This window comes from Eschscholzia californica, unplaced genomic scaffold, assembly GCF_041429995.1.
Source record: "Eschscholzia californica isolate CP2 unplaced genomic scaffold, dmEscCali1.0.p SCAF_2, whole genome shotgun sequence".
Taxonomy (NCBI): Eukaryota; Viridiplantae; Streptophyta; class Magnoliopsida; order Ranunculales; family Papaveraceae; genus Eschscholzia; species Eschscholzia californica.
In genome coordinates, this window is record NW_028238309.1 from 41,865,231 (window position 1) to 41,878,224 (window position 12,994).

Here is a 12,994-nt window from a genome sequence, read left to right on the forward strand (position 1 = left end):
AGTTAACTCGAATCTAAGTTCTGAGTTGTTGCTTATGCCTAACTCGTTATGTCAGGTTTGCCTAAAAACTAATTCGGCTTGATTTGAGTCTACTTGATTCAGTTTGCAGATACAGAAGTTGAGAAAAAAAAGAATATCGTGTTAGTACAGTTTCTCACTTTGTAGATACCAATCTGAAGACATATATGAACCAAATAGATATGAAGTTTTGTAAAGCAATAACAGAAGTAAAAGGGTTTGCTACAGAATAATCTAAATGAGTGGATAACTATGATATTCCTTGACCATATAAGAGATTTTCTGCAGAGAGAGAAGTAAAAAAAGGTTCGTCTACGTTGATATTTCAAATGACATAAAGAATCGGGTTCTACCTATTGTTCAAATCTATCATATAGGTTACTTATCGAAACGTCTCAACCAGTGAAAGTTAGAGAACTATCGTCACACACAAGTGTTCCGAACCTAATCATAAGTTCATCAAAGGAAAACCAAACCTCAAAGAAAGAAGAATAAATCAAGGAAATGTGTACAACTTTGTTTCCCCCATTCTTGTCTCTGCCATGCTAATGGAATTTACTCATGACGATGGGTGCATAAGCAACGGAGAAAATGCAACCTAATTCTGAGCATTCAATGAGAGAAGAATATCTTAACATTCTTACAACATCTGAGTCCTCCATATGCAGAATAATGATAACTTTGTCCTCCCTTCAGGTGTTGGAAAATCAATACTCTGTCTCATTGCATTTGAATAGCTACCCACTAACTTTTCAGAAAAATAGCTACCCACTAGCAAGTTTGAAAGTCCTACAAAGATAAAATTTTGGAGTGTGAAATGGTGAAACATATAAAAAGATAGCATAAAAGCATTTAAAAAGTTGTAACCCACAGAAGCTATCATATAGTTATATAAGCGAAGGAGCACGATAATTACGTATCAAACTTATACATGAGATAGAACAGGTGATTCAACATGACAGAGGATCAAAATTATGCCAACAAAAAACACAAGTTACGTAAAAGATATTCAGTCCGAGCTTTAAACACAATAGGGAACGCTAAACTTTCTAAATTTTTGTTATTTCACGGAGCATCCTCTAGGTCAAAGAAGCCAGGCTAAAAAAAAGCTTCTATTCCTAGACCATTACCACAATAAGAAACGAATTTAGAATAAGTAATCTACTACTACTTGTTATGAGCTTCAGGACCTAGAAGCAGTGCTTAAACTAGCTCTCACATACAAACTCAAGCATGTTAAACCCAGTATGGACTCAACCACAGTTAAGTCCTATTTTACTTCCCCTCCCCTAAGTCAAAGCCTCCTTGACTTGCTCAAGGATGAGTTGGGGAGTTTTCAAATTGATCATATGAAAAAAAAATAGAGCTTCTGATATTTAAGCTGGGTTGAGGCCAATATTATCGTTTCATCAAATTTACGAGTGCAAGTTTACTAATAATTGTAAGGGAATCCTCATGAAACGTATGAGTTGCAAGTTGTATATCCCGCGATAGCTAGCGTACTTTTTTTTTGTTGGGTCTAAATTCTCTCCTAGTCTACCATTAGAAGTACGGGATATAGAACATACAATGACATCCTATTGTGATATAAACACCATGATTTGTATATTTTTAAGCTTGAGACTTAAAGGAATTGAACTATGATATTACAAAATTGAAATACGACATTAGATGCAACACAAACATGAGAAATGAGTTCATTTTTTGCTCAAACTCCATGAAGAATTTCTCGTAAAGGACACAACTGAAAACACGGATATAACAATAGTACAGTGTTAACCATAAGAATAAAGATCTAAGAAGAAACTCACACGAAATGCATAATAACAAAAGCAGTAGAATATTGAGGAAGAGACTAATCAAACTAAACATATTAAATATAGTACCTCAACACATTCCGAATATCTCTTCGGGAGGATCATAAATATTTCTATCAGGAAATATTTCTTCAAAATCTTGCTTCACTCTGTTTCTCAAAAGGGGATGAGGAAGAAGACCCTTCAACAAAATTCGGAAGGGCAATTCCTCTGGAGGGTCAGGAGATTTCTTCATATCTTCGTATATGTTCATGGCATCTGCTGGTGATCCATACCTTAAGAAACCTCTAATTACTTCAGCATACGTTTGAGAATCAGGAAATAAATCTTCTTCTCTCATACTTTCCCAAACTTGTATTGCTTCTTCCATTTTCTTACTCTTAGCTAATGAGATAATTAAGTCCTTGTACATAAAAACATCAGCTTTATACCAATCTTGCTTTCGAATTATCCTGAACATCTGAAAAGAATCCCTAATATTTGTTACAATTTCAAGTATTTTTGCACCCAAACCACTCCCCAATAGACCTAAACTCAGACTAAATCAAACAGTATAAATAATAAGTGATTGCCTAATCTGAAAACAGTGAACCCTTTCAATAAAACCCTAAAATTTTAAGGTTTTAGAGGATCAAATTCAACCCTAAAATAGTGAAACACAGGAAATAACCAGTTACCCAGAAGAGAAATCAGTGGGAAAAAGAGTTTTAAGGGATCAAAATCGTACCTTGAGAGCCAGACTAACCTCCTCTTGCCTCTCTAACTCGTTGAGAACAGCAATCATATCCATCTTTAACAATCTTAAAACATGAGTTTTAATGAATTTGTTGAGATTCTCTTCGTCTCCTTTGAATCTCTTCATACCTAAAATGACGAATAAAGCTTCTTTTCCAATTAACTTCTTTCCTCTCCAAAGAGGTCCTCTTGGTCTACCATCATGATAAAATCTAAAGAAAGAATCAGATACAAATACTGGTTTGGTGTTAATTTCATGAATTGGGTATTGAAGTATCACTAGTGATGATGATTCATTGAAGGGTTTTATTAGATGCTGAATGGTATTTGAGGCTATTAAAGGGATTTTTGATCTCCAGAAAGAACGAATCGCCATTGAAGTAAGCTTCTTCAGTTGCGGATAGTCGAAGGCTAAGAACTGAGTTTTCCCCCTAAAACCAATAACGCGGAACGTAAAATAACACTTTTGTAACGGAACTTTTTCCAAGCGAAGTTTTATAGGCCCCCTTTTTGTTGAAACGCCGTCCTCTTTAAAAGCACCCTTCATTTCTGGGTATTTAGTTGTAAGCATTCCTCTCTTCCTAAGAGCAAGTCCAATCCCAGCCTGTCTTAGGCCGAAAAAATCACTTTTTCACCTAAAATTATTGGCCTCAGCTCAGCCTCTAAAATTCAGCTCCGGCCCCAGCCTCTCTTGAGGCCGAAAATTTGAATTTGAAATTTCTCAATTTACTAATAAAATTCAATTAAAAAAACATCGATTACAACTAATAATTGATTAAAAATTTAAAACTACTTAAATACGACTAAACAACACTAGAAAAATTAATTAAAAATAACTAGAAGGGGTTTCTTGGGTCTCGTGGTGCACCGTTGAACCAAGCGTCTCGCGCCGCTAAAAGCATTTGTTGAGCATGTTCGTCGAGAGACCTAATATCAATCTTCATTAAGTCCATCCCATATTGTCGGTTCGCCAACTCCGTTTGCACCCGTAGAAAATCTTGTTGCACCTTTAGGGTCTCTTGTTGAACCCATACTGCTTCACTCAAAGTTGCTGATCTTTGTTGGGAATCTTCATATCTTTTTTCCCAATATCCCTCACTGGGAGTTTTTGAAGCGGTAGAATGTGTGGATGGTTCGCCAACTCTTGCATTTGCTTTGGCTTGTTTACGGCCAATTGGTCTTTCTTCCGATGGATTGGTATTAGAATCTCTTTTACCGGATGTTGACTCTCCTGGCATGTCTGCCATCCACTTGTTGTGTGTCATCAAAATTTTGTAAACATGTAGGAACCTAAACCCTTTACCTTGATGATTTTTTTTATACAATTCGATAGCTCTTTGTAACTAAAATAAACAAAATATATATATAAGTATATATTATGAATGAAGTGAAAAGATAGAAAAAAGAAATTAAAAAGTTAGAAACAATTACTCGGTCATAATCGTTTTCTCCGCTTTTTGGAACTTTATTTATTATCCTCAAAGTCGATATAAAACTTTGACATTCCGAGCTTATCTCACTGAAACGAGATTTACAACTTCTAAGTGTGCGTTGAAACTTTGCACTCGCATTATATTCATCCGATATTTTTTGCCAAAATACTTTATATTTTTGGCTATTTCCGACAACCGCATCAAATGTGATTTTCAAATAACAATTAGCAAGTAAAATATCTTCATCCGGCTTATACGATTCCCGTTTAGTTATCTTTGTCGAAGTCGTCCCTCCTTGCACACAAAAATCCTCACATGCTTCATAATCATCAACTCCTAATTGAGCCGACGGGTAAGTAGAATTAGGGGACAACATTTCCATATAACTTTGGTTATCGAATTCGTTGATGTCTAATGGATCCATGGGTGAACAAATGAAAAGATCAAAAAAAATTGAAAGAAAGAGAGATAGAAATGGAGAGGATGTTGCAAGAATGAGAGAAAGAAAGTGATGAGAAGAGGGTGAGAGATGAAAATGGATCCAACCCCTATTTATAGGGGTTGGATCCATTTCTAGCCGTTGGAGCAAATCCAACGGCTAGGGGGCATCCCCAAGTGACCGTTGGGGCCCCAACGGTCACTTGGGGCCTCCATTCAGTCGCCCCTAATGTTAGGGGCGACTGAAGGAGGAGCCTCAGCCGGCTGGGTCTGGACATGCTCTAAGCACTCCCAACTATCAGCTTAACCTAACGATAAAGTACCCCTTTGAGGAAGTTTGGGATACCGGAACGGTTTATAGGATGGATTGAGGAATGTGTTACAACACCTCGGTTCTCGGTCATGGTAAATGGAGGCTCTCATGGGTATTTCGAAGGAAAGAAAGGGTTAAGGCAGGGGTGCCCGCTTTCTCTCTATATTTTTGTTATGGTCATGGAGGTTTTCTCCGTATTGATACGACAGGAGTCCGAAAGGAGTACACTACGTTTGCATCCTCACTGCCGCAATCCGATTGTTACACATTTATGTTTTGCAGATGATCTTATGGTATTTATGTGAGGCGATATTGGCTCAGCTTATGCATTACAGGTGGTTCTTAGTAAACTTTGTTGGGGTACAGGTCTGGCAGTTAACACAGAGAAGAGTTCCATTTCCTGCGCGGGCATGTCCGATGTTCAGAAAGAAGACATTAGAGTAGTTCTCGAGTTCCAATTGGGCACTCTACCTATCAGGTATCTTGGCCTTCCGTTATTAGCTTCCCGATTGGCGTATAAGGACTGCATTCCTCTTATAAATCGGATCCAAGCTCGGGGTACAGTCTTGGAAAGTCAGGTTCTTATCTTATGCAGGAAGGCTTATTCTTTTACAGACAGTCTTGGGAAGTATATTGGTTTCGGTCTTCGTACTTCTTAAGCGGGTGTATAAAGAAATAAATATTATTTTTAACATATTTCTGTAGAAAGGACTTGAAGAGGGCAGTAATCGTCTGGCAGTGAAATGGCATGGGTATGTCTTCCAAAAAATGAGGGTGGCTTAGGCTTGAGAGATATTGAGACTATGCCACATGCAATGAATTTAAGGCATGTACGGGATGTCATAAATGATAAAAATACACTTGGGTCAGGTGGGTTAAGCGTCACCTAATAAGAGGAAGAAACTTCTGGACTATGAAAACTTCGTCTAGTTGTTCATGGTGCTGGAGGCGTATCCTAGGCAACAGGGACTTAGCTCGAAATCTGATTCAATATGTTATTCATGATGGAAGAAATACCTTCTTTTGGAGGGATATTTGGCATCCTAGCGGATCCCTAGCTGATCGATTTTCTTTCTTTCATCAGGTTGACTCAAGTCTTAGAGAGGAAGCTTTAGTATCAGAGTTTTTGGTCAATGGACAATGGGTATGTTCTGATCAAGTTCGTTATGCTCTTGGGTCGGTTTTTTATTCTATGCAGGAGGTAGAAGTTGGGGGTTTGATAGAAGATACAGTTGTATGGAAGATTACCACGTCACGGGAGTATACGGTTAAAGATACGTACAACTCTATACGACGAAAGGGACCGTAAGTACCGCGGACAAATCTGGCATGGTGTCATGAAGGGGTTCCCAAACACTCGTTCATCACTTGGATAACACTTAAACGAGGACTTAAAACTAAAGAAAAATTGAGGGGTTGGGGTCTTGATATCGATGAAAAGTGTACGTTTTGTCAAGCCGGTATAGAGAGTGACGAACACCTTTTTTTCCAGCGTGCATTTTCACTATCGGTATGGACTAAATTATTAGAGATGCTCGGTATTAGTAGAAACCATTCTGGGCTTTGGGACGATGAAGTAAATTGGTGCGTGTCCACATTTCATGGAAATTCATTACTTGGTCGATTAGGAAGTTTGGTTTTCAATGCATATTTCCACCACATTTGGACCAAGAGGAACAACCAAGTATTTAGAGGACAGCCAAAGTCAGCACAAGCATTATGTATGGTGGTCGTTAGTGAAGTTAAAATAAAGGCGATGGCATGAAAGACAAAACCCATCATGGTAGGGGGGGCAGCAGATCCTTGCGAACTGGAATCTGGCCATGACATTGAATATACGAGCACCTAAATTCCGTCGGTGGCAAGGACCAGCAACTGACTAGGTGCTTATAAACACCGATGGTGCTTTCGACGATTCAGTTAGGGTGATGGAGACCATCAAGATGGGCCTCACGACCGAACTAGTTAGAGGGCCTCATGACCGAGCCCATTAGGGTTAGAGTTTAGGAGTTTCCATGTTTTAGTATTTCCTACTTAGTCTAGGTTTAGAAGTTTCTATGTTTGAGTATCTTTGATATTTTGGAATCCTAATTTGAGTCTATCTAGAAGTTTCTAAGTTCCTATAAAAGGAAGTCAGGTCTGTCCTTGTTATTCAGATCAGAGAATATTATGAATCAAGTTTATTGTTAATCAAGTTTATCGTTTATTATTAATCAAGTTTATCGTTTTATCGCTTTTATCTTTATTTCATCAGCTTTATTTCATTAGTTTAGTTTAATAACAATGGTGGATTCCATTACTTTTACGCTTCCGCAACAATCTACATCAGCTGGTATTCAGAGCTTTAAGAATCTGGGAACAGATAATTTTTTTTTAAATACTTCTCATCTTGAATGTTGGAATAATCTTCCGCGTTTAGGTTGGGATCCTTTAAGAGATGCACAACAACTCTATGTTGATCGAAAAGATCAAAACAAAATTAATGTCGATTCCAAAATTCCTATGTTTGATTATCAATATCATATAGATTTTTGGATTCAACAAATGGAAGATTGGTTTATAAACCAAGAAGTCCATGACGAAGATAAGATTTTTGTCATCGAACAACACTTGTCTAAAAGAGTCTATGAAAAATTCAACGAGATGCAATGGAGACTCATTGATCAAGGAAAAAAATTCGTCGACGATTGGACTACATTGAAAAACATCTTTAGGTATGTTTTTCTTCCTTTAGATGAATATTTTTCATATGCGGAGATAAAGATTGAATCCAGTAGACAGTTCTCGAATGTTACTTCGGTCACCGTGTTCGATGGTATTGAAGAAGTTCTTGACAAAAAAAATAAAATTTTCTCAAAGACGGAGGAACAAGAAGAACAAAGTGAATTATCCTCTTTTAGCTTGAAAAGGTCAGTTCATTCTAGTTTGGATTTGATTAAGCCATATTCGAGTTTGGTTTATAAGCAACACGAAGATGAACGTGGGAAGATCGTTCATGTGAAGAAATTCAAGGTTGATTTTTCCATAAAATATTATGTGGTGTTTCTGGTCTTCTTCATCAAATTAAAAGATGACGGGAGATGTTGCAATTTGTTGGAAATTTCTTTCCTACATTTATTTTTGCAAGATTCTTTGCACTATGAGATTGAAGCTAATGATTTCGTCCAAGTGGGTGTCCTTCGACCCCAATGCACCGTTCGCTCGAAGTGGGAATTAAGGATTGCATTGTTGAGTCTCACTTGAGGGCAAGTTCGTTCTCGGTCGGGGAGTATGATGGAGACCATCAAGATGGGCCTCACGGCCGAACTAGTTAGAGGGCCTCATGACCGAGCCCATTAGGGTTAGAGTTTAGGAGTTTCCATGTTTTAGTATTTCCTACTAAGTCTAGGTTTAGAAGTTTCTATGTTTGAGTATCTTTGATATTTTGGAATCCTAATTTGAGTCTATCTAGAAGTTTCTAAGTTCCTATAAAAGGAAGTCAGGTCTGTCCTTGTTATTCAGATCAGAGAATATTATGAATCAAGTTTATTGTTAATCAAGTTTATCGTTTATTATTAATCAAGTTTATCGTTTTATCGCTTTTATCTTTATTTCATCAGCTTTATTTCATTAGTTTAGTTTAATAACAATGGTGGATTCCATTACTTTTACGCTTCCGCAACAATCTACATCATAGGGGTTATAGAGCAATTATTCAGAATTCGAAGGGAGAGGTACTTATGGCGGCAACAACTAGGACACACCGAGACTCAGTACTGAAGCATGAGTTACAGGGAGTGTGTTTGGGTCTCCATTTAGCAATTAAGTGTGGGCTAAGAAGAGTGGGAATTACCACTGATTCCCAACTTACAGTGGACATTCTTACTAACAACACTAAACAACCGCCCTGGCAAGTTACATGCTTAGAATGAGATTAGGAATATATGGGGTCAGTTTGAGACTTGTTCAATCAAGATGTGTTTTCGAGAAATAAAGCAGGCGGCTGACTATCTGTCGAAACTGAGGACACATGAGGGAGTGTCAGAATATACGGCGCATGATCCTCCTCCCGAGCTGCAGCAAATAGTGAGAGATGATAAAAGGGGTATAATTAGAATGCAGTATACTTAGGGTTGTTTGTTAGTGATGTTTTCCCTTACGATTCTTTTGTTACTTTCTTATTCTTAGTTGTTTTTTTCTTCGGGGTCGGGCCCTTTAAACCCGTTGAAAAATTCAAAAAAAAAGAAAGAAGATAAAACGGCTCATTCTTTCTCATTCAGCTTCAATCCCGCTCTCTCTAATTTTTCGCACACATCCCACCTTTTAGAGCATCAATCTATCTTTCTCAGACTCTTTCTAATATCTCATTTCTCATATTCGGAGCTAACAACTGAGCATCCTCCCTTTTGCCGTACAATTTAAAAATCTTAATTTCTTCAGCTAGTTTAGTTTGAAAGCTCCAGTCAACTGATTAGGAACGTTTATAATGTTATTTGAAGGCATTATATCGGTCATTTCGTCAGGTGAAATGTTTTGTTAATGAGGAGGAAGAAACCCTGATTTGAAGTATACCTTAAAATCTTACTTATTTTAATGCTTTTATGAAGTTAGTATTGATGTTTGTATTAGTTTATGCATGTTTATATTAATTTTCATGTTTGTATTAGTTTCATCACATGCGATTTTAGGTGTGATTCATAATATCAGTAGGCCGAAAGTCAAAAGATACTTTGACATGGTCTCGCCGAGTTTAGATTTAGTTATTTCTTTGAGATTTTGGGGGTGAATTCGGCAGGCTCGTGTGGATGATTTTAGTGGACCCGAACTTGATTGATGTCACTGAACTGAACTTCATTAAGTAATTGCGTTTAGTGGCATTCGACTCGGTTAATACATATCAAATTATATTAAGGAGGTCGACACTAGCCAACCGAAATGAACTATAGTAACCTCTCTAATTAATTGGAGTAAAATTCGGTGACTCCATGTCGAAGTTGTTATGGTCCTTTGACACAAAGTCACCGAATTCAACTCTAGTAAGAGGTGTTACTGGAGTTCATTTCAGTTGGCTCCTGACGAATGTTGTATAGGTATTTGACATAAGCCCCTTGATAACCAGAAACATAATCTGTATGTCCTTACCGATTTAGTGTTTTTTTTCTTTTTCTTTAACCAACATTTACTCTTGAGTATTTTTTATAGCAACGCTTAATGTATTTTCCCTTTATTTGGCTTATTTTCGTCATGACTGGTTGTGTCCTTCCAACAGAAAGTGAGTGAAAGAGGAAGGATAAATCTAAAAATAAGTAAAGACATAACCCCCGATCAATGAAGCGCGAGAGTCGTCGAATACGACAGAGGGTACATCTAGGAAGAAGGTGATAGTAGGTCATAATTAATGACCTTTTCCAGGCGGGCCAACGACCGAAGCCTTCACAAGAACTATGAGAATCACATTGCATATAGGACTTGGAACGGCAAGGTACGTGTGTATTTTTCAAAAATGTCAATTCTCGAATAATCTCATGTTTGTGCTTCCTTTAATCAAACATAACTTATATCTTTCATTTTTGTGACAAGAATGACTAGTTTTGAGACTTCACAATCTCTTATTTGGTGTGCAAGTGGGGGCCCTTTTGCATGAATCTGTACGAGTATTGAACATGGATCACATTTGGGGCATAAGGACTTATACAAATCGCTCGGTAGTCATACTAGAAACTAGACCAGATTCCCATTACGGCATTGAGCGAGAGGAGCACGCAGACACTTACACATTTCACATGCCTTTTGGAGAAATTACGATCACAATAGAGGACTGTATCGTATTACTAGGTTTTTGATTGAAAGTAACACGATGGTAGTTACAGGTTAAGATTTTGATGAATTTGCAGTTTTTGTAAAAGGATTGGAAGTGACCGCAGAAGTAACAATGGCTGAGATGTAGTAAACCCAGTCGAAGAGTGTCCGAATCTTATAGTTGAGGGGGAACTATTCAAGTAGCTCTAACGATGAGGATGAGAAGAGGAACGAAGGGCACCTTCTCTATCTTATGGGCTCGATAATATTTTGTGTTAAGAGTGATTTGAAGGTGACTGTTAGATACCTTTGATATTTTATGGACTTGTCAAAGTCTCTAAATACTCATGGGGAACTAAGGGTGGGAAAATGGCGGGTTATCTTCCCATACCTCAGGTAGTTCTCACCTGATATATGAATTTATCGATTCACATTTGATGGTAAGTCGCCTCAGAACAAAGATTTCGATCTTTGTTCGGCCTGTGATGTGTAGATGGGAGGAGCATATGTTTCATAGGTTTGAAATAAGCACCAAGAGCTTGGTCTGATAGGCTTGGCAGTTTTCTTGAGAAACTTGTTTTTTGAAGAGTCGGGACAGATAATTTTATATTCATTCTTCATCAAGGAAATGAAATGATCATTCTTCTTCTTTAAGTGGATATCATCCTCACAAATACTTCTGCAAACCTCATTAATTCTTTGATTCAAACATTAGCTTCAAATTTCCATGAAAGATTATGGAATTTTACAGTATTCTCTGATTCAAACATGTCACTAATTATTTGATTCAAACACTTTTTTTCTTCCATGCTCATAAGTCAAAAAAGTATACCTTAAAACTCCTTGAGATGACAGAAATGCCGAACTGCAAGCCTATAGATGATGTAAAGATTGGTCTTCATGGAATCATTCAAGGTTTTAAGACTGTTGTGTTAAATCCCGTTATGCTCCTCACGATCAAGGGGGCAAAACCTGCAACGAACTCAGAAACCTCTCCGAAGCTCAAGATAGTCTGATTGCCTTGCAGTTAAAATATTGAGGATTGAGTAAACCCGAATTTATGGATTTATGACTTACACCTCGATTGATTTCGTGCCTTCTTCAAAGCGATTTGATTACCTTTTATAGGTTGCTTTGACCAATTGTTGACATGCGGGGTTGATGAGGTGGTTGAGATCCATCGTGTTGGATTGAAACTAATATTTCATAGTTGTGTGATATCAAGATTCCTATTTGGGATTGTCGCCTATGTTTGATTAATAAAAGTTACCTTGTTCAAGGATACTTGATAGATCGTGTTTGTGATCTTGTAGATTCTGTAAGAAAGAAGTTTCCTCCTCACGTGACTTTGATAGGATTCTGGATAAAGTCCACACGCTTCTAGCCCCCCACACTTCGGGATTGAGGTATCAACCCCTTATACGCGGATTCCCCTAGTCTTCACTTAAGTACCAGGGAAGACCTGGTTGTATTGGAGCCAAGGCAGAGCTTAGGCGCCTAAGACGATCGTATCGACCCCCTAAGTTCTGGCTTGAGTGGCAAATCTTTTTCGAATACAACTTTCCCTTTGACTTGATACGGGTTGACCTGTTGAGCTTATGGTCTTGTTTGCACTTATTGACTATAGTCAACTAATGGTCATCTTTTGGATCATCACGAGTCCCACCACTCTTTAATCGAAAGTAGAAAAACTAAGGAGTAGAAGAACTTAAAGTCTTTCCTTTGATTTTCGCAAGTAAATCACATGAAACTAGGATGATGCGTAATTGGCTTAAACAAATACATCTTTGAGGTTTAGAGCATACCTGAATTTTATCTCTTTCCCTTGTAAATCACACTAGGTATTAACCCGTGCCTCCGGTACGGCGAAAATAATAGGAACTCGAAATAGGAAGAAAACTTATGAATAGTCATTTGGATAAATTCTATAAAACGTTTGAAGTATATGAAGGGTAAAGAAAAGTGACGATAGGACAATTATATGGCATGAATTCCAACCTATTTAAAGGTCTCAACAAAAAAAAACTATTTAAATGTAAAATATTTTTATGCGAACAAAAGTAATGTTAGATTCTACATTATATTCATGTTTTGTTGGTGTTTATATTGTTTAAAACATAAACTTTACTTCCATGTAAATAACAAACCACTTCCAAACCGAAAATGAAGAAGAATCAGAAGTTCTTTAACTGATAACTGAGCTCACAAGTTACAACGATGAAGGAAATCTTTCAACCAGTACAATTTTCACATTACATTATAACTGAGCAAATTATTACATGTATAACTCATATGCATAAGAGCCCAACTGATTTGAAAGCATAACAAATTGCATATTTACATTAACCATTTAGGTCTCCTAATCAAAATGGGACCATTATTATTGTAACCCTAACGGAGGAGTTCAACGGATTCATTTATGTTGCTTCTACAAATCCAACCCTTCCTTTTTTATAGAACAA

General features: G+C 37.3%; 1 protein-coding gene across 3 annotated transcripts; it reads right to left on the minus strand.

Moving 5' to 3' along the window:
• Positions 1-248: 248 nt before the first annotated feature.
• LOC147558017 (protein THYLAKOID ASSEMBLY 8-like, chloroplastic) lies at positions 249-3,071 on the minus strand. 3 transcript variants are annotated; one of them, XR_015234239.1, is made up of 4 exons: positions 2,563-3,034; positions 1,905-2,295; positions 666-807; positions 249-576 (listed from the first exon to the last, which is right to left on the minus strand). XR_015234239.1 is itself a non-coding variant. In XM_086659578.1 (3 exons), exons 1-2 carry the CDS (start codon positions 2,944-2,946, stop codon positions 1,906-1,908), a joined length of 774 nt encoding a protein of 257 aa, XP_086515704.1. In that variant the 5' UTR covers positions 2,947-3,071; the 3' UTR covers positions 249-807; position 1,905. The 3 variants fall into 3 exon arrangements, 2 of the variants coding, with proteins under 2 accessions (XP_086515704.1, XP_086515705.1); XM_086659578.1 differs by having other exon boundaries at positions 249-807; positions 2,563-3,071; XM_086659579.1 differs by having other exon boundaries at positions 249-782; positions 2,563-3,064.
• Between the last annotated feature and the right edge of the window lie 9,923 nt (positions 3,072-12,994).